The following is a 22,948-nucleotide window of genomic DNA, read 5'->3' on the forward strand; positions in this document are numbered from 1 at the left end:
GGTCCAGGTTTGGAAATTCCTGGAGATTTGGGGGGTGGAGACTGGAGAGGGCAGAGTTTGGGGAGGGGCCTCAGAATGGTATAATGCCACAGAGTCCACCCTCCAAAGCAGCTATTTTCTCCAGGGGAACTGATCTCTGTGGCCTGGAGATCAGTTGTAATTCTGGGAGATCTCCAGCCACCACCTGGAGGCTGGCAACCCTACAGGTGTTGCCAGAGGCTCAGACCAGAGCTGCAGTTTCCTGCCCTCTGTCCTGGCAGCTGCCACGGAACGTATGTGCAAAGCATTCAGAGGCTCCACATACAAGCGTGCCAAGGATTTCCTGACTAAGGGGGCCACGGAAACGTGGCACAGCAGCTGAGAACCAAATGAACCAACTCCCTCATCACTTACCTGAGGTTTTTGAGCAAGGATGCCTGGCTTACAGCAAATAATCAGTGTGTGCCTCTGAGCATGTACAGAGTACTTTTTGTTTACTGCCTCTGGGACTGCCACTGACAGAGTCCAGTGGTGTCTCAGATTGTATGTGAGAACTGCTCCACTAGGGTGGGTGGGAACAAATCCTCCCTTCATGTAGAAAAGTAGCATATCAAAGTGAAAGGTAGTTGAACCCTTCTCTCTGACACGTTGCCTTTCTATATGCAGGGAGTTTAAAGCGTGTGGCATCCCACTTGCAGCTTAGAAGCGACACTTTTTCAGCGATCCCACTGACGCTACCAACCGTCCCCCTGCGACTGCTGCCATCCCTCTCGCCTCTGGCACTGAGAGGTTGGCAGGAGGTGGCTGGCTGGCTCCGTGCACCTCCATGTGCAGAGGCAATGTTCCTCTCAAAAGGCACTGGGGGGACGGGGACAGGTATACCTTACTGGGCCTCGGAGTTTTGGGGCTCGCAGACAAGCTACGGGCTCCTCACCATGGCGTGCTCGGTTTGTGGTATTTCCGCCATCAAACAGAACCTTTTCTCTTTCCGGATTCCTGGTCGACGACGCCTGAAATCAGAAATTGGATTATTGTAATTTGCAATTTGCCTTTTATGGTTTTATGTTTTTAAGCTGGCACTTATTGTTATTTATTGATGTTGTTAGCTGCCCTGAACCCATTCACGGGGAGGGTGGGATATAAATTTTATTTATTTATTTATTTGTTTGTTTATATTCCACCTTTCTCACTGAGGCTCAAGGCGGATTACATAGTGTGAGATTAGTACAATTAGTGGCAAGGACAAGGGCAGGCATTTCCATACACTGTCAAGAACATTTCCATAAAATAATGTCATGGGGTAAGTGAATACAAGTTTACAAAGAGATAGTATTAGCAAGGATCCAGCATGGGGTTGAGGAATTGCTGAAACAGAACATAATCAATTCTAGGACTTACATTAGACAACGTGAAGCACAGGTAGCATACAGGAGTACATATTTAAAGCAACAGATAATATGTCAGGCAACGTAATGGTGAAATCTATGGTTTCTAACTCATTAGTGAAACATCTGGGATCCCTTTCCTACAATACCACCCTCTAATAAAATAAAATTCATTTAAAAATAAATTGGATGGGCAGGATGGTGTGTGCACGTGTGTGAGTACCAGTTTGTGCTGGTCCCAGAGAAAGGGTGCCTGGCCTCTCCCACGGGACGATTCCCCTGAGCAGAGGGTTGGTTTTTGTTGATTCCTCTGTCCCGTGGCAGAGTTCCTGTCCTCCATCCCTGCCATTTCTGTGGCACGAAGGGGGAAGAGCCACACAGATGGAAACCCCTCAGTCTGCCGATAATTTTGGTGGGATCCAAGCCAGGACGCTGGAGGGGGGGCCCTTCCGGGCCTGCAAGGGAGTTTCCAGGTTCAGCCTAGAAATTAATCACTGGTTTGAATCCCCTGGATTAGTGCCAGCCGCTGTGCTTTCCTCCAGCGCACGGAGTCTGGTGCATGATGCTCTTTTGCCACGGGCCTTCAGTGTCGGAGGACCATTCTGTGTCCTGGAGGAAAGCACCACAGTTAGCGGCACAGACCTGCGGGATGCGACCCAGTGACGGGTCTTGATTTGGAGCTTGTCCCTCAGTTCCCTCTCTCTGTGTCTTTCTTTCCCTCACTCCTTCCACTCTTCCTTCTTCTGACAGTTACTACGGCTTGACCGTCTGGTTCCCAGACATGATCAAGCACCTTCAGAACCTGGAGTACGCCTCGCGTACCAAAGTCCTTGACCGGGAGCAGGTGCATCACTTCACCTTCAACTTCACCCTGGAGAACCAGATCCACAGCCGCGGGGAATACTTCAACGACAAGTAGGTGCTGGGGGTTGCAAACTGCAGGGCCACGGAGACCACGCAAGTGGGTGGGCAGGGGGGGGCCTGGGCCTTGCTCGGTGGGTCGTGGCTGCAGCTGGACCGGTGGCACCCTTCTTCTCGGCCTCTGGTCTCGTCTTCTTCTGTCCTGTCCTGAATTAACATGGTTTAATCCAGCCCATCAGTATCTGGCCATCCCAATCTGGTTCAGGATTCTCTAGTTTGAACCGGCATAGGTGGATTAGGCTGAACTGGCATATACTTCGCTTTATGTCCAGTTTACAAATGCCGGATCACACGCCCCAGTCATGGCTGTAACTGGACAAATGATGTCCTTCTGCCTGGCCTCTGGTTTCTATTCTTGTGTCCTGTGCCTGAAGAAGACAGCTCTGTGTGTGTGTGTGTGTGTGTGCGCGTGTGTGTGTGTATTGCATTGCCTCTCCTTACCCCAGAGAAGCGTTCAGTGGGTGCCTCTCCCTTGGGCAGGTTCATAGGCCTCAAGATGAAGTCAGTCTCCTTCGTGGACACCTTGTTTGAGGAATGCTATTTCGAAGATGTCACCTCCAGCAATACTTTCTTCAAGAATTGCACCTTTGTCTCCAGCATCTTCTACAACACAGGTAATCTCGGATGCTGCTGCTTCCTCTCGAGGCTGCCGTGACAACCATGAGACTGGCTGTGAGCTGTGAACTCCCGGGCTCCAATGTGAGGCCCCACCGAGCCCCAGTTCCTACAACCCCCATCTATGCCATAGGGGCCTGGTTATACTGACCCTCCACCTCGCAGGGCCCTTGTGATTGTCATGAGAACAAGGGCGCTGCTCCGAGAGGAGCGAGGGGAGGCCTGAATAACCAGGCAGGAGTTGTAAGAACAAAATGTCTTTTTCAAGACTATGTTTATTCCACTTATCTTTGACACTGGGGACTCAACACAGCTTGCAAAAAGAAATAACCGTAACCACGTCCTTCGCAAAAGCATCCACACCCCCAAAAGACCCTCCAGTACAAATGTCAAGCAGGTAACGGCAAGGAGAAGGACATTGCGACCTCATTCTGGTTTGGCTGCAAGCCGCGGGCTAAGAGCCTGGGACAAACAGCCCTTCGGCTCTTAGAATCCTAGGGTTGGAGGGGACCTCCAGGCTCATCTAGTCCACCCCCTGCACAGTGCAGGAAATTCACAACTACCCCCCCCAATATCTAAATAAGTAAGTATATAAATGCTGCTACACTAATAATGGAATCTACACCTAAATCCTTGCAACTAAGTTTTATAAAGCAAACTTAAAGATACTGCTATTGGAGAGATGCCATAAATTTACTGCACAGCGTAAAGTCATGATGGTTTATTACCTGGAAATAAGATTCAAAGTTCATTTGTGACTTATAAACACTGAAGTGTGCAGAGGATTGCAGTCTTATTCACAAATCAAAATTAATTTGCGTACCCCATGGGCAATAAATAGTTCTCGAAATAACAAAAATGACTTAAAACAAGCATTCAGTGTGCATGAGAAATATCTGTTCAAGAGCAAACCATTTCCTTCTCCCCAAAAGGGCAGAGTGGGGGGAAGACACTAGAATCAGAGAATCGTAGGGTTGGAGTGTCCTTCAAGATCATCTAGTCCAACCCCCTGCACAATGCAGGAAATTCACAACTCCCACCCCGCCTGTCTGCCTCAGTGACCCTTGCTTCATGCCCAGAAGATGGCAAGGCACCTCCAGGATCCCTAGACAAACTGGCCTGTGGGAAATTGCTTCCTGACCCCAAGGTGGTCATTGGCCTTACCCTGGGCGTGTAAGAAGGGGCCACGAGATCTAAGCACAGACTTAACCCTTCCTGCCCTCCCTCTCATGACCTGCCCAGGTTCACAGAATCAGCACTGCTGTCAGGTGGCCATCTGGCCTCTGCTTACAAACCTCCAAAGAAGGAGAGCCCACCACCTCCCGAGGAAGCCTGTTCCACTGAGGGACCCCTCTCTCTGTCAGAAAGTTCTTCTTAATGTTTAGCTGAAAACTCTTTTGATTTAATTTCAAGCCGTTGTTTCTGGTCTGACCTTACAGGGCAGCGGAAAACAACTCCGCGCCATCCTCTATATATGGCAGCCCTTCAAGTACTTGGGGAGGGTTGTCATACCACCTCTCAGTCGCCGCCCCTCCAGGCTAAACATTCCCAGCTCCTTCAGCCTTTCCTCGTAGGACTGGGTCTCCAGACCCCTCCCCATCTTCATGGCCCTCCTCTGGACACCTTCCAGCTTGTGTACATCCTTCCTACATTGTGGTCCCCAGGACTGAACACCATACCCTAGCTGAGGTCTAACCCGAGCAGAGTGCCCCTCCCGCTGCCTGGGCTTTAGGCTGCCTGCAGAGAGGCGTCGTCCCGCCCTTACCAATGGGAACTGCTTGTTGGCATTGACTGGGCAGCCGCTCTGTGGTTCCAGATCTCACCGCTTGGACGCCTTGCTCACACTGTCAGCTCCCGCCCTGAGAGGCTTTCTCGAGCATAGGTGCTGTCAAGGGCAGTCTTTGGCAGAGAAAGATTTTCCATGTCACCTCCTACCTGGTCCCCTGAATGGGCAAAGCCGGGGATTGAACCTGGGACCTTCTGCCATCTTGGAAGCTGAGCTCCTGGAGGAAACCTAGAGGTTCCCCAGCTGGCCCAGGAACACCCCTCTCCCCGTCTGTTTCAGGCTGGGAAGATGGTGTAGGGAGGAAGGCTGAGGCTCCTTCTGCACAAGCTTTGTGGTCCTGATCCTTATTTGTCATGCAGTTGGAGGCGCTGAGGAGAAACTGCAGCTCAGACTCAACCTCTGTATTTTATAACAACAGCAATAACTATGCTTATATACCGCCTGCCCTTTTGGACAGATGAGTGCCCCACTCTGAGTGAGATGTGTAGCTGTGTTAGTCTGTCTGTAGCAGTAGAAAAGAGCAAGAGTCCAGTTGCACCTATAAGACTTTGTGGGTAGGGTATGAGTTTTCATGAGCCACAGCTCACTTCTTCACTTCCAGGTGGATGCATTGTCTTGAGCTTTGTTGTCATGAAGCTCAAGATAACAAAGCTCAATGCATCCCCCTGGACTGAACGGAGATCTAGGTTTTCTCTCTCATTACCAATACAGGTTTCTCCACACCCACCACCTCTCTGCATACCCCACCCTATCCAGTCATGCCCAGCTTTGTCATTCATCGGCTCTTTTTCATTTGGCTTCTGTAATCACTCCTTTCTCCTACGTATAAGGACAGATGGACTCACATTCTAGCTGCATCTGAAGAAGTGAGCTGTGGCTCACGAAAGCTCATCCCCTACCCACTAATGTTGTTAGTCTTATAGGTGCTACTGGACTCTTGCTCTTTTCTACCACTCAGAGCGGTGAACAAAGTCATTGTTATTATCCCTGAGAGGAGTGGCTCACCCAAGGCCATCTGCAGAGCTCATGGCAGGAGTGGGAGTCGAACCAGCAGAGTGCTGATTTGCAACCCAACCACTTAACCGCTATACTGCAGCATAGTGTAAATATATAGAGAGAGGCCCAACTGTCGATCATATGTGCATGATGAAAGCTATCAGCCCACCAAGAAGGCTCCTGGGAGGCTAAGGCAGCAGGTAGAGGAGGAGCAGAAGGCTGTGGGGTGGTGCTTGGTGCTGTCACCTGGAAGCTGCACCTGATCTCCCCAGGTGAGGGGCCTGCTTGGCACAGGTGGTCTGCTTCAGTCACGCCACAGAGTTGTTTGCTGAGTCCAACCTAGTTTGGAGGCCTTTTCCCATAATGGTCGTGGAGGGATCATGACGGTAGTGTCAGCTCGAAGCAGAGAAAATGGACCATCTTGCAGGAATTCAGCAGGTGGTATTCGGCACCTGTACCGTTGGCAGAAGTGGGCCTTCCCCAGCCCCCTGTGACCAGAGAGAAGGCAGTGACGGGGGTCTTGCAGCCAAAGAGCCACTCAGGTCAGGGAGCGAAGTGAGGAGGAAGGTCTTCTGTAAGCAGAAAGGGAGCAGGATCCAAACCAGCATTCCCAAAATAATCCAGAAAGCCAAGGGGAGTGGATGGGGGGAGATAATTTTAAAAAGAAGCAGCCCCGAGGAAAAGAGAGGGCGGCAGCAGGCTGGAAGCCTCCCCAGCTTTGGAACGAAAGGGGGGGTGGTCTTTGGGTTGACTTTGTGCTGAGACCCTCTCCTGGCCTTCCGCTGCAGCCCCTGGCTCTGTGGCTGGGGCGCTATGGAATGTTCACAGGCGTCTTAAAAGGAACGGTTGTGGTGCTGGCGAGGCAGGGAGCAAGGATACCACAGCTGTGTCCTGATGGTTGTTAACTGTTAGAGGGAGCTAGCAGAAGCTGCCCAAGAAGGGCTGGAAAGTGTGTGGGGGTAAGAAGGGAAGAGAAGCTGCAGATCAGCGCACTCCCCCCCCAGCTTCCCCCCCCCCCCAGCTTTCTACTGGTCCAGTCCTGCCTGACCAAACCTCGTCTCCCGTGGCTGATCTTCCCAGCCCTTCTCAGCCCCTATTTAGTCTCTCCGGCTGGGTTTCTCTGAAGTAGTCTGTCCAATCCGATATATTTTTCCTTCACATCTTCTCTGTGTTTTTATTTTAAATTGTCTTTATTTTGAATCACACCCCTACCAAAAAAAAAAGCAGATAACCGGAAGGTAAAGTTGTTAAAACCTTAAAATATAAAAAGAGCTGCTGGGAGGGAAGGTGGGACAAAAAGGTCTTGCCGTGGGCGCGCGCGCGTGTGTGTGTGTGTAGCTATTTATTTAAATATTTTAACGTGGCGTGAGTTCGAGTGCTGACCCCTTGACCGTCCCGCCCATAGACCTCTTCGAATACAAGTTCATCAACTGCCGCATCGTCAACAGCACTTTCCTGCACAACAAGGAGGGCTGCCAGCTGGACTTCAGCGACGACAACAGCGCCTACATGATCTATTTTGTCAGCTTCCTGGGCACGCTGGCTGTGCTGCCAGGGAACATTGTCTCTGCCCTCCTGATGGACAAGATCGGGCGCCTCCGGATGCTGGGTGAGGAGCTGAGAGCGGGGCCCCGTCGGTCCTCCCGGCAGGGCTGCCGAGAGACCAGAAACGAAGGGTGGGCTGGTGGCTTCTGTGCTGTGCTGGTTTTGTTTTGTTTTAGCTGTCCTTTGGGTCCAGAATTTTCCTCTGTAAAAGCCAAGGATGGGGCAGGTGGCTAGAATATTTTTCACCATAGTAAAGAGTCCAGTAGCACCTTTAAGACTAACCAACTTTATTGTAGCATAAGCTTTCGAGAATCACAGCTCTCTTTGTCTGATGATGCATCTGACAAAGAGAGCTGTGGTTCTCGAAAGCTTATGCTACAATAAGGTTGGTTAGTCTTAAAGGTGCTACTGGACTCTTTACTATTGTGCAACTACAGACTAACACGGCTAACTCCTCTGGATCTCGAGTATTTTGGAGGGCCACAGCATTTTCCTTTTCATGTGCTTGCCTTCAATGTGCACCCTCCACCTGCATGCCCAGGTGTCACCCCATCATTGAGCCCTGCCCAGCCCAACGTGCCAGTCCTTTCTTACCAGCTGCAGTTACCCTGCCCTGTAGAGTCTCTTCTCGCAGGCTCTGTAGACAAAGAGCAAAAGAGAGAGGAGAAGAGTGCAGCGGGGGAGCACTGGGTGGCTTGCCAAGGGGCCCACAAGCACCTCTCTGCCTGCCACCTTCATCCCAGGCAAGCTAAGCTGATGGGACGTGGAGTCAAGCGAGCGTTTCCCGTTAGCCACAGCCTGTAGCCCATCGGCTTCACTGGCTGGCCCCACCCAGAGTCTCTCTACATAAGATGCCTCGGCACGTGTTCATCAAGTGTAGGGAGACGCAATGTTAGCTGGGAAGCGTAGTTTAAAATGATTGAGCAGGTGGAGATTGCTCCTCAGAGGGTTTGTTAATTTCATCTTCGCCTCCCCGAAAGCTCTGTCAATTTCACCTCTCCAGTCTAAAACTGTATGGGGTGGCAACTAGAGGGGCAGCAAGGAATGGAAATGGGCTGCAGCTGCCTTCCAGAGCAGGGCTTGGACCTGGAGAGGTTATAATGGGCTGAAGTTTCCCTTCTGGCACTTCACAACCCCTTCACACAGTTCCAGTGTATAGCCAAGCCTTTGCCCTGCCTACGGCTCTGTCTTTTTAAACTCCCCTTCCCGGCTAACATTGCATCTCCCGACACGTGTTCTTCACATGTGTAGAGAGACCCTCAGTTGACAAGTGCTCAGTTGATAAGTTTGTTGAGTGGGGAAGAACACCCAGCCGTGGGGACTTCTTTCTCTCTCTGATTCCCACTTTAAACTCTGGTCTGGATCTTTTCCACAAATGGTGCCCCCCTCCCCTCCGCAAGGAGTGTTCCCCTCAAATGGCTTCTTGCATTAGGGGAAAGCTTCTTGCACTGGGCGTGGCGGGGTGGGTGGGGAGGGTGCTGCTGCCTGCAGCAGAAGGCGTCCCTGAGATTGTTCCGGTCAGTTCCCCCACTTTGCAGCTCTTCCTAAGCAATGCAACTCAGGTCGAGGTGGGAGCTGAGCCCAGTCGAGCCCGCTGGATGCAAACCCGAGGCCCAGAATGCCCCTGCCGCTCCGGCAGCGCTGCCCCTTGTTTCCTGAAGCCCCCTGACTCACGGCGCTCTCTCTTCCCTCCCGCCTCCTGCTGGCCATGCAGCTGGGTCAAGCGTCATGTCTTGTGTGAGCTGCTTCTTCTTGTCCTTTGGGAACAGCGAGTCGGCCATGATTGCCCTCCTCTGCCTCTTCGGGGGAGTCAGCATCGCTTCCTGGAATGCCCTGGACGTCCTCACAGTGGAACTGTACCCGTCCGATAAAAGGTAGGCAAGCAACCCGCCCCAAAACGCCACTCTCCAAAAAGACGTTTGACGTTTGTGCCCAGGCAGCATTTCCTGTCCTGTGAGCTTCCTTGAGTTTAAGGGTGTGCCCTTCAAAAATTGTCAAATTAATTTCGTTTCATTATCCTGAATTTTCGGGAGTGTTGTTAACAGTGTGGGAATCCGTTTCGGGTATTTTGGGGAGATTCTGGAATTTTGTAATTGATGTATTGTCGAAGGCTTTCATGGCCGGAGAACGATGGTTGTTGTGGGTTTTCCGGGCTGTATTGCCGTGGTCTTGGCATTGTAGTTCCTGACATTTCGCCAGCAGCTGTGGCTGGCATCTTCAGAGGTGTAGCACCAAAAGACAGAGATCTCCAATGCCAAGAACTACAATGCCAAGAACAATGCCAAGACCACGGCAATACAGCCCGGAAAACCCACAACAACCAATTTTGTAATTGTTATTCGTGCCCTTCTCCTGGAGGCAGCAAGAGCTGGGACGGAGGGAGAATGAAGAAACGCACCCGTGCAAACGGCTGGTTGGCGCTACATGTGCCCTGGACTTTTTAAAGGGCCATTATTCTTGGAGTCAACTTGGCATCCAGATTTCAGAGACCGGATCTTCCCATAGAAAAGTACTGCCCTTTGAAATGTAAAGGGCACATGTAGCGCTGAGTGGCTGTTTGCTGGCTCTCTTCCTCTCTCCCTCCCCACTCCTGCACCTCCCAAATGCCAAAACACTCCTGAAATTCTGGGAACTAAATGATAATTAGTCCTGGAGTTTGAAGAGTCTTTGGTTTGTTTCGGATATCCCCAACCTGACCCCAAACACTCAATTTTGGGTTTGGCTCAGATCTATCCAAAAGCACAGCGCTACCTGAGCCAGGGCCCACCAAAGTTAACCTGTTCTTACGGCCCCACGGAGCTCAAATCCAGATGCCAGTGGAATTGAACCGGCTCCTCCTAGGGGGAGATGGTTTGTTAGAACCTTCTCCTCTTCATTTCCTCTGCCAGTGTCTTCCCTTCCTCTGTGGGGATCCAGCTGCAGGTACCGTGAGAAAATGAATGATGGCGGTACATCCCCTTTGATTTGGGGCCAGTTATAAATCAAAATTTATTTTTATGTATTTATTTAAAACATTTATATGCCACCTTTCCACCTCAAATCAGGTCCCCAATGCAGCAAACATCAGATGATTAAAACAGTAAAATAACATTTATAAATGCATATATAAATACAATACAAACATGTAGACATGTAAACAAACTAACAACACGCACAGAGCCAGGGAGGAGGGCCAATAAGAGTTAATGGGGGCACACCAAACGAAGCAAAAAAGTCTTCACGTGCTTGTGGGGGACACTGACAGAGGGAGACAGGCGAATCTCGCTGGGGAGGGAGTTCCAATGTTTTGGTGCCACGCCCAAGAAGGCCTTTTCTCAGGTTGCCATCCCTCTGGCCTCAGATGGGGACGGCACCTGAAGCAAGGCCTTCGAAGATGACCAGAGCTGATGGGTAGTTTCCTACGGGGAAAGCGGACCTTCATGGATGCTGGCCGCAAGCTGTATAGGGCTTTAAAGACAAAATCAGCACCTTGAATTGGGCCCAGGATAAAATCGGGAGCCAGTGCAGATGAAACAGGACTGGAGTGATACGGTCCCTGTGACCCACCCCAGTCGGCATTCTGGCTGCGGCGTTCAGTACCAATTGCAGCCTCTGGACAGTCTTCATGGGCAGCCCCGCTCAGATGTTACCAGGGTATGGACTACAGGGGCAAAGTATTTCCTGCCTAGGAAGGGCCATAGTGGCTCATCAGCTGGAGCTGGTGAAAGGCACCCAGCTCCACTGCTTCCACCTTCCACCAACAAGAGGCCTCGGTCTGGTAGTACCCCCAACCTATGAACCTGCTCCTTTAGGGGAATGGTGCCCCATCCAGAACAGGAGATATTGCCGTTCCTGGGTGAAACCTTCCTGCCACCGGTAGCACCTCCGTTACGTGCATACCAAGAAAGGCACATCTGTTGAGGAAAACAGAGAGGTGCTTGGGCATTTTTTCCTGAAACTGGGCAGTTCTTTTTCCGCCAACCTGCCATGAGGTCTAGAAACTTGAATTTTTTTAAACAAAAGAAAGCAGTGATTCTTGGGTAATGGTAGTTTCCACACCAGCTTTCTTGCTGCCTGAAAGAATGGTCACTGCTGCTGCATAAGCATATTGGTGCTGCCGTGCTACAGGCACTAACAGCTGTAGTTTGGAGCAGAGAGTGGGTGTTAGTTGTTTCTGTTAAAAATGCTGAGCAAATGTTAGAATCATAGAATCACAGGGTTGGAAGGGACCTCCAGGGTCATCTAGTCCAACCCCCTGCACAAAGCAGGAAATTCACAACTACTTCCCTTCCCCACCCCCACACACCCCCACTCCATGCCCAGAAGATGGCAAAACACTGTCAGGTTCCCTAGCTAAACTGGCCTGGGGGAAATTGTTACCTGACCCCCAAGGTGGCGATTGGCATCCCCCTGGGCATGTAAGAAAGGCCCGTGAGAACTAACCCTCCCTGCCCTCCCTCCCTGCCGATGCTCTGCTACAGAAGACTCCCGGAGTTCTGCCTTTGCGGCTGACCTGGAGCCGCATCCTGCAAAGGACACAGTGGGAGGCGCTTCAGTGCCCTGACGGAGTCACCTGCAGTCCAAGGCTCTTACTGCAGCTCCTCCCCGCTGCTCCATTAAAAAAAAGAATCTGCATCGCGTGATGTCACAGTCCCCCCCTCCCATCTCCCCTGCAATGTCCTTTTGGGCTAAACACTGCACAGGGGACGAGGGCTGCTGTGCAGCATTTGAAATGAGGACAGGCACAGCTGACACTTGGAGCTGCCAGTCACGCGGCTGGCTGCTGCCTGGGGGGACCTGGGCAGCCCTGGAAATGGGGAGCAGAGGAGGGGGACCATCCCTGGAGAGAGTCGGGCCCTGAACGGGCTTTTCCTTTGGGAGCTGGTGAAGCACCAAACGTGGCACTGGGGACAGAGGAAGCAAAACTGGGCCTCCGAGCCCAGGAGGGTTGCGAGGGAGTTGGTCAAGAACGATCGCATGTACGCACGCAGCACTCTCCGTTGGCCAGGCTGGGGCTGAACAGATTGGCCTTCTCTATAGACCCTGTGCCCTTGGCTTCTCAGGCCCTCCTGCTTCCCTGGACAGTGGGCAGCCTCTTGCTCACGTGCCCCTGGGCACTTCTCCAGCATCCTCCTTCAGGGGCTAGCTGCTCGATTTGCTGGAGGTCAAGACCTGTTAACTCCCCGCTGCACCGGGGTAATAATAATCCTATAACGTAATAATAACATTCGATTTATATAATAATAGCTGTGCTGTGCTTATGAGATGCCTCCTTATCTAGGGAGGTCCAGGTTATCGCGGTTGCCAGGTCTGCCTTTTTCCATCTGCGGCGGGTCAAGCAGCTTGCCCCCAGCCTCTCGACCTAACGGCAGGGGTCCAAGCAACAGTCATCTCCAGATTGGACTACAGTAACTCGCTCTACGCTGGGCTACCCTTGGGTCTGATCTGGAAATTACAGCGGGTCCAGAATGCAGCGGCATGTATCCTCATGGATACTCCAGACAGAGCACATACAACGCCTGTCTTGTGTCAGCTGCACAGGCTCCCCATGGAGTTCCAGATCAGATTCAAGGTTTTAGTTTTAACCTATACAGCCCTTACTGGACTGGGACCAATATATCTGTGGGACCGCCTCTCACCATAGTGCCCCCGAGGGTACTCAAGGCCACCTGCTGCGCTCATGGTAGTAGTGGAAGACAAACCAGCAGAGTGCTGACTGGCAGCCCAACCACTCAACCACGATGCTGCAGCAGCACATACAAGAGTGCACTTATATAGCGCTCTTCTGGACAGATCAGTGACCTACTCAGAGTGGTGAACATGTTATCGTTATCCCCACAATACAGCTGGGGAGCTGGGGCTGAGAGGAGGGGCTTGCCCAAGGCCACCTGCAGAGCTCATGGCAGTAGCGGGAGTTGAACTAGCAGAGTGCTGACTCACAGCCCAACCACTTAGCCACTATGCTATAGAACTCTCCATGGAAACAAAGCTGGCTTCCTCCTTCATGATTTTTCTGCCTACTCAAGAGGAAGAGGCATTTAGGGAATACTGGCTATAGGAGAAGCTTCCATCAGGCAGTCACTTGGAAGAAGGGAAAGACTCTGGCAACAGTGAAAGTGGCCGAGTCAAGGAGTGGGGGAGGCTGAAGGGGGGGGCAGTGCTCCTCAGGGTAAGGACTGGAGCCAGGAAGAAAATGGGGGTGAGTGGGGTGGGGTGGCTGAATTTCACAAACACATTAGAACCCAGCGGCCCAGCTCAGCCAGTTCCCTAAGGATGTAGACTGTGAATATAAAAGCCCCCAGCTGGGATCTCACCCCTGCCACAAACTGGCTTAACAGCCTTAGTCGAGCCTTCAGCCCCCACTGGCAATAATTAATAATAATAATAATAATAATAATAATAATAATAATAATAATAATAATAATAGATTTATGCACCACCCTTCAGGACAACTTAATGCCCACTCAGAGCGATTTACAAAGTATGCTATTAATATCCTCACAACAATCACCCTGTGAGTTGGGTGGGGCTGAGAGAGCTCCGAGAGAGCTGTGACTGACGCAAATTCACCCAGCTGGCTTCAAGCGGAGGAGTGGGGAATCAAACCCGGCTCTCCAGATTAGAGTCCTGCCACTCTTGACCACTACACCAAACTGGCAACATACAATGGGGCTTCCCTTAGAGTTGTAAGGATTATGGAGGAGCAGGGTGGCATGAGGTTGGCCAGCCAGACCCACGGCCATGGCCTGTGCAGACGGTGCCCAGCTGAGCCCTGCGTGCCGCTGCGCCTTTCGCATGAAGCGAGGTGCCCTGGCTGTGCGGGGGCCATCCAACCTGACATGGGGCGATTCTTCCTGCCCCCCTGCCTCATCTCAGAGGGTGCCTGTGGAAGTGAAGCACCCAGAACACTCCTGAGTTCTTGCCCGTTCTTGTTATCCAGCAGCCTGCTGAGTCTTTGCTTTGGGCACCCCCCAGAGGGTACTTGCTGCACTGGCACCCAATTTCTCATCTCCCGTCTCCCCTTTCCCCCTGCAGGACGACTGCCTTTGGCTTCCTCAACGCCCTCTGCAAGCTGGCTGCTGTCCTGGGTATCAGCATCTTCACTTCCTTCGTGGGCATCACCAAAGCGGTGCCCATCTTGCTGGCTTCGGCAGCGCTCGCTGTGGGCAGCTCACTGGCTCTCAAGCTGCCAGAGACGCGGGGGCAGGTTCTACAGTGAGAGCGGGAGAGAGAGAGTGTTGTCCCTGACCCCTTCCCACCCTTGCCCCTTCCCACTTGGGGGAGATTTAGAGTCGTAGACACTGTGACCGTCTTGTTTCAATGTCATTTTGATGACCGAGCCATCTTCCGTTGGGTTTTCGTTTGCACACTTGCTTGCTCCCCAGGTCCCGCCTCCTGTGTCTCTCCCCCTCCCCCGGCTTTGGTGTAAATCCACTCCCAGGTGTGTGTGTGTCTGGGGGGGGGGTCTTCCCTCTCTGTGCCATATGAATGCAGAGGGGCAGTCAGGGTGCATCAAGTCGGCAGTGAGCCCCCCCCCCTTTTCAGGGAATATTCCCAATTCTGCGCCAGGCAATTCTGGCAGGTGGTTCAAATATCCTGCAGAGGAAAACGTGATACATTTTAAACTACCATGTAAACAGCTCACAGATCTTAAGATGTGTAATATGCTCCGAACAGATCCTATTTTTTTTAAGTTTCCAGAAGGCACGCTGTGTGTGTGTGTGTGGGTGGGCGTGCACAAGTGTGTATGTGTGTGTGGATCAATGCAAAACTGCACTGGTTTCTCAACCCGTCCCACTGTATGTATACAAAAACATACCCCAACTTTAGCGTCCGTTTTGGGTGTAAAGCTAGTGTTGATTCAGGTGTAACTTTGTTTAGCTTGATGTTCCAGGATTTCAAGTGGAATTCTCATTTGCACCAAGCAACCGGTTTGGTTCCTGGCAGCGGTACTGGGCAAAATAGCCGTGCAGTTTCTTGGTGGCAGAGGCAGGCCTCATGGTCTGCAAATCTGACCCCAAATCTGGTGCCGCTGTCCGCAATGGATACATTTTGTTGTACATCTGTGTAACCTGCAAGGTGGTGGATCTGTTTTTAGCCAGCATATGAGAGGGGGTGTTGGCAGCGAGTGGCTGTCACAGGAGGTCTTGGGCGACCCATTTCCCAGCTCTATACCTCAGTGCCCTCAACTGCACACCAAGCCCATGACGCTGCCTTCTCCGTATCAGGACAGCATCAGATGCTTCTCGACAGGACATCTGATTGCCGCAAACCTCCTGCCTCCTGTGCTGTGGGCCCAAGCAGAACCTGCCTCCACTGGGAGGAGGAGGAGGGGAGGCACCCACCCGCCACAGCGCCGGCCTTTCAGGCCCAATCTCTGTTAATCTTCCGTGTGCCACTTCTGAACGTGAATGCCCAATGGAACATGGAAGGAAGTCCTTTTTGCATCATAGCTGGGGTCTGGGGAATGGAGCTGTACATGCAGGAAATAGGAAAGAGGCTTTGAAAACTATGAACAGCACAGAAGAGGCAGAGATGCTCTCTCTCTCTCTCCCCGAGTACTGGATCTTGGGCTCCCTTTAGCACGTCTGCACGTGATTAGCAAACGTAGGGAATTCACTGCCACAGGATGCAGGAAGAGCGGCTGGCTTAGGGGTCTTCTGCAAAGGAACAGCTGAATCCACACAAACCTTGCATGGCTGCCAGCCTCAAAACTTCCACGCACAGAGAGAGGGCACCCCCGAGTACGGCCTCCCTGCCCGGCCATCTGTCGGGCTCTCTGCTGCTGGCTACAGAACATGGCCGGGCCGACACACCTGGGTCCAGCCCAGCAAGGGAGCTGTTATGCCCTGAAAGGAAAACGGGCTCCTTCCCGCCCGGCGGCCTTGCCGCTCGTCCCGCCCTTCTGCTCGCTCCCTCTGGGGGAGGTGGGCAACTCCCGTCCAGAGCGAGAGTCTTAGTCCTCTCTTCTAAGCACAAGGAGAATAAGGCACAAGTGTGTCTGGTTTTCCAGCCAAGCCACACACACACACTGCTCCGGGAAGCACAGGGAGGGGGTCCTCGATGCATCAGCCCCCAGCCCCGTGGAAGGGGATGGCTGCCCCCTCCCAGGCTTGCACTGCCCTCAGCTGGATCCAAGGTAGGACCACAAAATACTTTGAGAACTAAGATTGTCGCTTAGACCAAACTTAGCCTTGGGGCAACCATGGGAGGCCAAACCAGAGTCTCTAGGCCTCCCTTCCTCCCCCAGCGCCACTCTAGGATAAAGACCCCGGCCTTCTCCTTCATCACATTAAAAAAATGGTTTTGGGTAATGTTTTAGCTCCAGGGCCAGACTGGGTGTGCAAGTGCCCCGAAGCGGGAGGAAGCCCACACACCATGGAGGAGAGGCCGGCAGCGAAAGAGGAGGCGCCGCTGCCCCCTTCCGTGGGCAGCAGGGGCATGCCTGCAAGTGCCAGGCCCTGGGGAGGGCACCATCCCCTTTAGCTGCACCGGAGCACCACGGGGAGCATCCAGCTGGCCTCTGGTGGAAACTGGCTCACAGGACCACCCTTGGTCCGATCCAGCAAAACAACACCTATTGCTTAGAGCCGCACGGGTTGAGCACTTTTAACGGATAGCTTCAGAGACGCCATTCTTCCTTCAACATCAGGCGGGACTCAACCAGCTGTTGTCGCAGGGCCTGCTGTGAGGGCACCGAAGGGCCTCAGAGCAGCTGATCTGGCCGTGGCAAGTTGCCACATGGCCCAAAGGTGGTCTGAGGCCCTGGTTGCCTTCCGTGGCTCGTGCAACTAAACCATTTTTGTAAAATGTTGACTTCTGATGGTCAGGTGTGAGACTGTCTTGTTCAGACGGTGGGAAGATTCTTTGCTTCCCCCCTGGTCTGCTGGGCAAGAGAAAGCATTGGAAACAGACTGCAGGGTGGTTCCTGGTGCTTTCTTAGACCGACCCGGAGGCTGCCGGGGTTGCTTAGGTGCCAAAGCCAGCAAGAGTGGGAGATCCGGGCCCGGAAGCAGGCAGCTCCCCAGTCTTGGAGTCTGTTGCACGGACCTTCTGAAAGTCCCACAAATTCCCTCCTCCAAAGTAGGATGCTGGGCAAAATGGACTGCCTTGGTCTGACCTAGTGGGGCGTTCTTCATCATGTCCATTTTGCTTTGTCAAAAAACTTGCATATCGTTCCCATTTATTGTAAAGTGTCTAGTAGCACCTTTAAGACTAACCAACTTTACTGGAGCATAAGCTTTCAAGAGCCACAGCTCTCTTCGTCAGATGCATTGTCAGCTTTCGAGACCCACAGCTGTCTTCATCAGATGCATCATCAGACGCTGGAGAGAGCTGTGGTTGTATTGTAAAGCTGGTTAGTCTTAAAGGTGCTACTGGGACTCTTTACTATTTTGCTACTACAGACGAACTCCTCTGGATCTAGTTCCCGTTTATGGCAGCTCTGGCAAGAAACAGATCCACCTCTTTGTGAACGTATCCAAGTCCTGAGCAATCCAGCCCCCCTCTCCCCCCAGTTACTTGTTTCTTCCCAAGTGGTGCCCCTGAAACTGGTCTCCTTCTATCCTAACAATGTAGCTGGTCTTTTAAACAAAACCAACACACAAACATACGTAGAACTGTCTGTATGCAAAACGCTGTGCTGTGGTGTAGTTTTTAGATGTTTGTAAAGAACAAATTTTAAAACAAAACCTGTACAAAAATATCAGGGGTAGGGAATCTTCAGCTTGTGGTCTTGGGTTTGTTCATTTTGTAGAAAAACAGAAAACAAAAGCCAAGGATGCTGAGGAGATATGGCAACAATTCAAAATGTCATTTGTGAACAGGGGGAAAAAAGACAAACGACACGCCGAGCGTAACTGATAACAATTTAAGATTTTAACAAAGAGGTTGTGTGCGCCATTTGAGGAGCAGGAAAAGGGAAGTTGTGCCTATCGCTGGCCACACAATGACTCTTTTCCAGCATTATGAACTCACAGTCAACAAAAATCCATGTAAAAATTACCCCAAAAATGCAATAAAAAGATTGAAAAATCATCGGGCCAGTGTTTGAATGGTGTTTTGTTTTTGGATAAGTATCTCGAGTGCTAATAAGGGGGCAAAGAGGAAATGATCACATGAAAGAACATGTTGACTGGCCGAGCCCGCCGTTGGTCAATACAGCAGGTGGATAAACTCAGCTCCACCACCACCCCTCCCCAAGCTGCAGCCCTTGAAAACTATGTGGCTATTGCCTGCAATACCTCTGCCTACAGTTGACCGACATGCACCTTCCCAAGGCCTTGGCTCCGCTGCCGAGTTGTTATGGAATGTTTAACAACATTTGAACTTCTGAGAATGTAACATTGTTAGCACATAAGGCCTGAGGGCAGAAGGGGGTGAAAGTGAAGAGAGCAGGTGCCCCTGTCCAGGCGTTACCCAGCCACTGGTGTGTGTGTGAATGCTTCACATGTATAAGAGCATTCTATGACTGCTGTCCATAAGTGGTGCGTGCAAGCTGTACGGCCAGACAGGAAGGGATTGAACATGCAAAGACCCGTCTGTGAACTCACTCGGACTTCTCCAGCCAGAAGCAAAAATCAGGAGGGGCAAAGAGAACGGCCGGCTCGTCAGAACAGGAATATCCAGATTCCAGCAAGCTGCAGGTGAACTGGGCTGCCCCTGGGTTTTTCCAAGAAGGTCCCCCTGTCTTTCCACAGCTGTATGGCAGGCAGAAATCGAGCCGTTCCAGCTTCAAGACGTATCACACGTTCACCCGTCTAAGAAATGGGTCTGAGCATGAACACCCACAGCAGAACCAAAAAGTATTAGGTGCACATGGCAGTAGAAAATAAAACAAGGTTACACCTACCTGTAACTGTTGTTCATCGAGAGTTCTTCTGTGCAGTCCCACATGGGAACTACGCATGCGCACGCCTGCGCCTGTGCAGTTCCCATGCAGGACTGTACAGAAGACATGACGATGAAAAGCGGAGTTGGGATCCGTGTCCTAATTCTGCCTCCCAGGAAAGGAAGTTTAAAGGTGGGCCAAGAGTGAGCCCAGGTGGCTTGGGGTGAAACTGCAGTGGAAATGCTCCCCCTTCTCTACGAGACACATCAATGGAAGGAGAGGGTTATCCACGGCGAATGGCTATGATAGTGAAATGGAACCTCCTTAGTCAAAGGTGGTCTACCTCTGAGTACCGGATGCTGAGGGCAAGCACCAGGCAATGGCCATCTCTAATCTGCAAACACCCCAGAATAGCCACAGGCAGACTAGCAGTCTTGGCCGGATCCAGCTTAATGACGATGACCAATAGCCCCTTCCACGGCTTCCTTTCTGACTCGTCCTTAAGAGGCTTTTGCCACTTCAAAGTCCACGTGCAGCTGAGAGCGAGGGGGATCTTTTATTGCAAAAGAAATGTAAAAGAAACGTTGAGGCCTCTCTGAGTCACGAGCAGCCAGCTGCAACCTTACATTACTATCTTATTCGAACTTTGACGGATTTTAATGGACAATCTTGGAGTGCACAGCAATGCTCGCTGCAGTCTCTCCACCTGTCCGGAAATGGTGCTCCTTATTAAATGGATGCTGCTGTGGTTAAAAAAACGGACAGAGCCCTTACGACAGCAAGAGACCCAGCGTATGTCTCCAGATAATTGCTTGGGGGGGGGGGGTGCTGCATAATCCACCTGATTCTCAATACACTCTCAAACAAAGTGCCCACCATCGCTACTTTGGGGTCAGGAAGGAATTTTCCTCCAGGCCAGATTGGGTGGGGATTCTGGAGGGTTTTTGCCTTCCTCTGGGCAGTGAGGAGGGGTCTCTGGGGGAGGTGGAGTGGGGGGATAGCTGTGAATTTCCTGCACTGTGGAGGGGGCTGGACTAGAGGACCCCTGGGGATCCCTTCCAGCTCTACGTTTCTATTTCTCGAAGGCAGAAGACTGCAATTTAAGCCTAGCGAACTACCCCAGCAGCGGCCCTTAGGCCTCAAAGCCTAGGACTGGACCAGGCCCTGCACCCAGCAGCCCGTAGGCGGTCTCCTGGCTCAGCCTTCGGCCCACAGCAATTCAGCCCCCCACCTCAAGCCTCCAGCTGCCGAGATCCTGTTTAGCTCCCTTCGGAAGGAGGTCACTGCCTGGGCCTGAGTCAGCCAAAGGAAGCGATTTAAGGCCCTAAAACCAGGGAATTCTCTCCCTCCCTCCTTTGGCAGACAGGGTCTCCAGTTCCTCCCATGAAGGCAGCACCAGGCCACACCTTTTAATGAGACAGAGATGTTTAATTTGCTTTGGAGAACACAAAACCCCGATCTCTTCTTGAGGAAGCCCAAGCCCCTTCCTGCGAGAGAAACGAGAGAGCCCGCAGGAGCAAAGCCAGCCGAGCAAAGACCGCTGGCCAGGAAACATTCCTCCAAGGGACGGCAGTGAGGCGAAGCTTTCGGGTGGCAGCGGCAGACCGGTTCCAGCTGCCAAGGCGGTCAGGGCCCCCCCCAGCCCCTCCCCATGGCTCCTGCGAGCCCCATCCTCCCCCGGCTGACGTTAGTCCCGCTTTCCCACTTTGCCCACCATGTGCGGGTCATGCTTGGATCCGCCAAGGCACTCCGGGCTCTGGACCACCACGGGGTTCTTCTCCCACTGCTGCGGGGTCTTGGCTTGGATGGAGAGGGCGTGGACGGGGCCGGCCAGCTCTTCTTGCAAGATGTCGTTCACCAGCCGGTGGCGGTGGATGAGCGGAAGACCCTCGAAGCAGCGGCTGGCCACCACCACCCGGAAGTGGGTCTCGGCCCCCCGGGGCACGGCGTGCATGTGGCTGTCGTCAATGACTTCCAGGTGGACGGGCTGCAGGGCCTCTTGGAGCTTGGCCCGGATGGCCGACTCCACCGGCTTCTCCATGGAAGGGCCGCCCCCTGCCGAGTAGGCAGCGGCCAGGGATGGCCAACGCAGCAGGCGGTGAAGCGACAGGAGTCGGGAGGGCACCATCGGAGGGAGAGCGAGAGAACCGGGCTGCAAGACAGAAAGGGGGTGTTGGCTCCATCGTAGCAGGCGCAGGGCACCCTCCAAGGAGCCCAGGGCAGCCACCCCCGCCCCCATAGTCCTGAGGGTAGGGACGCAGAGATAGACTGGCTCAAGGCTGAGGCCAAGGGCAACCTCTGACTGCCACCCCGTGCTGCCCCTCCAAGCAATGGAAGGGCTGCCACCCCGTGCTGCCCCTTGCCCTACGGGTATGACATGCCCTGGGGATGGGGGGCTTGAGCCCTGGAATCTCTTTTCATCCTCAAGTTCATGGAAGAAGCAGAACAGAAGGGTCTCTGAGCATGTGCAGAGTGTCTTTCCTCGGGGAAGAAAGCGAGCCTATGTCCCAGTGTAAGGGCTGCCAACCTCCGGGTGGGTTCTGGAGCCCCCCCGCCCCCCCCCCCCATGACCGCTGATCTCCAGGCTACGCGAAGGAAACGGCAGCTTCCCAGGGCGGACTCTGGCGCATTACACCCTCCCCTCCCCAGACGGCACCCCCAAATCTCCAGGGTTTTCCCCCGCCGGAGCTGGCAGCGCAGGAAGGTCTTGCCTACGCAGATGCGAAGGAGGGGGCGTGGAGGCAGCCTGGAAAGAGTTTTGCCACCCGGGGAGGGGGGGGGGGCTTGCCCCAGTCTGCCTGCAATGCCACTCAATGCAATGGAGAAAGTACGCCCCCCCGCCCGCATGCAAGACGCCCCCTCCCCTGACCTTCGGTGCAAAAACCCAACCTGCCTCCTCCTCCTCCGCCAGAGACAACCTTCCTCTTCTTCCCGGAGGATTGTAGGAAATGTAGTTCCCCGCGCCTGATCCGCGGGAACAACAGCACTACACCCCCCATAAGGCCTCGGGGCACCCTCGGCCGGGCCTCCCTTTCTCCCCTCCCTCTGCCCTCTGGGTATTGTAGTCCTGTGCGGTTCCCGCCCCAAAGCCTTTCGGAAGCCGCTCGCATCCGAGCGCTCTCTGACCCGCTCCGCCCGGTTTCGAACGACCCGGGGCGGGGGGGTCGGGGGTCGGTTCGGGGGCTTTTACGTGGCCGTCCTGCCTCTCCGTTGGCAGCCTGGCGTGGCAATCTCGCCTTTCCCTCGGCCCGCCGCCGCCGCCTCCCCGGAGCCGCCCGCAGCTGCTCCTCTGCGAAGCGCCGCGCACGTGGAGGGGGCGGCCGGGGTCGCTCCCCCGCCCTGTCCTCCGGCGCCTCCGCAGAGGGAGGGAAAGGCCTGCCGGATCCCGCCTGCGGTTGCCTTTCAGAATTGTGCAGCAGGCAGAAATCCAACAGGAAAAGCCTGGCCGGCAGTTAATAGCAGAGAAGTCCTGCCACTCCCCGCAACTGGCACCCCTCCAAGGCCGGCAGCGATGGCCTGCCCCGCGCCCTGCTCCTGCCGAGCGGCCCGGCCCGCCTCGCCTCCTCTTCGTGGCTTCGTATGCCGACAGCCCGGGGGCGTGGCGGGCGGGGGGCTCTCTTGCCCGTGTCTCCTGCCCCTGTTTGGCTGCAGCAAATCGGGTCTGGCCGGGCCGCAAGAGCGCTGGGGGGGGGGGGGCGCCCCTCTCCAACTGCCCCGCTGCCTGCTGCGAAACCTCCGCGGGCAGCGCCTGGGCAGGAGCAGCCTGTGCGCAAAGGCCGGGCCGCGCCGTGCCTCGCAGCGGCCAAGGAGGAGTTTGGCCACGTCTTGCAAGGCGGCCAAGTCCCCCCCCGCCCCCCCCCGAAGATCTCCCGGCGGCAGGACCGCGAAAGGGCCTCGAGGGCAGCTTTGCGC

General features: G+C 53.6%; 2 protein-coding genes across 4 annotated transcripts in view; one reads left to right on the plus strand and one right to left on the minus strand.

Moving 5' to 3' along the window:
- Positions 1-14,425, plus strand: part of SV2A (synaptic vesicle glycoprotein 2A) — a 40,729-nt gene extending 26,304 nt beyond the window's left edge. The window contains exons 8-12 of the mRNA XM_054987270.1: positions 2,115-2,279; positions 2,766-2,899; positions 7,088-7,291; positions 8,942-9,101; positions 14,242-14,425. Of these exons, the coding sequence (XP_054843245.1) occupies positions 2,115-2,279; positions 2,766-2,899; positions 7,088-7,291; positions 8,942-9,101; positions 14,242-14,425 (847 nt within the window). The remainder of the gene's footprint in view (positions 1-2,114; positions 2,280-2,765; positions 2,900-7,087; positions 7,292-8,941; positions 9,102-14,241) is intronic.
- A 6,018-nt stretch (positions 14,426-20,443) lies between these two features.
- Positions 20,444-21,980, minus strand: BOLA1 (bolA family member 1). Of its 3 annotated transcripts, none has more exons than XM_054987500.1 (2): positions 21,930-21,980; positions 20,444-21,188 (listed from the first exon to the last, which is right to left on the minus strand). In XM_054987500.1, the coding sequence occupies exon 2, from the start codon at positions 21,162-21,164 to the stop codon at positions 20,724-20,726; it is 441 nt and encodes a 146-aa protein (XP_054843475.1). In that variant the 5' UTR covers positions 21,165-21,188; positions 21,930-21,980; the 3' UTR covers positions 20,444-20,723. The 3 variants fall into 3 exon arrangements, with proteins under 3 accessions (XP_054843475.1, XP_054843459.1, XP_054843468.1); XM_054987484.1 differs by having other exon boundaries at positions 21,906-21,978; XM_054987493.1 differs by having other exon boundaries at positions 21,926-21,974.
- Positions 21,981-22,948: the final 968 nt, after the last annotated feature.

The sequence above is a fragment of the Eublepharis macularius genome, chromosome 1, assembly GCF_028583425.1.
Source record: "Eublepharis macularius isolate TG4126 chromosome 1, MPM_Emac_v1.0, whole genome shotgun sequence".
NCBI lineage: Eukaryota > Metazoa > Chordata > Lepidosauria > Squamata > Eublepharidae > Eublepharis > Eublepharis macularius.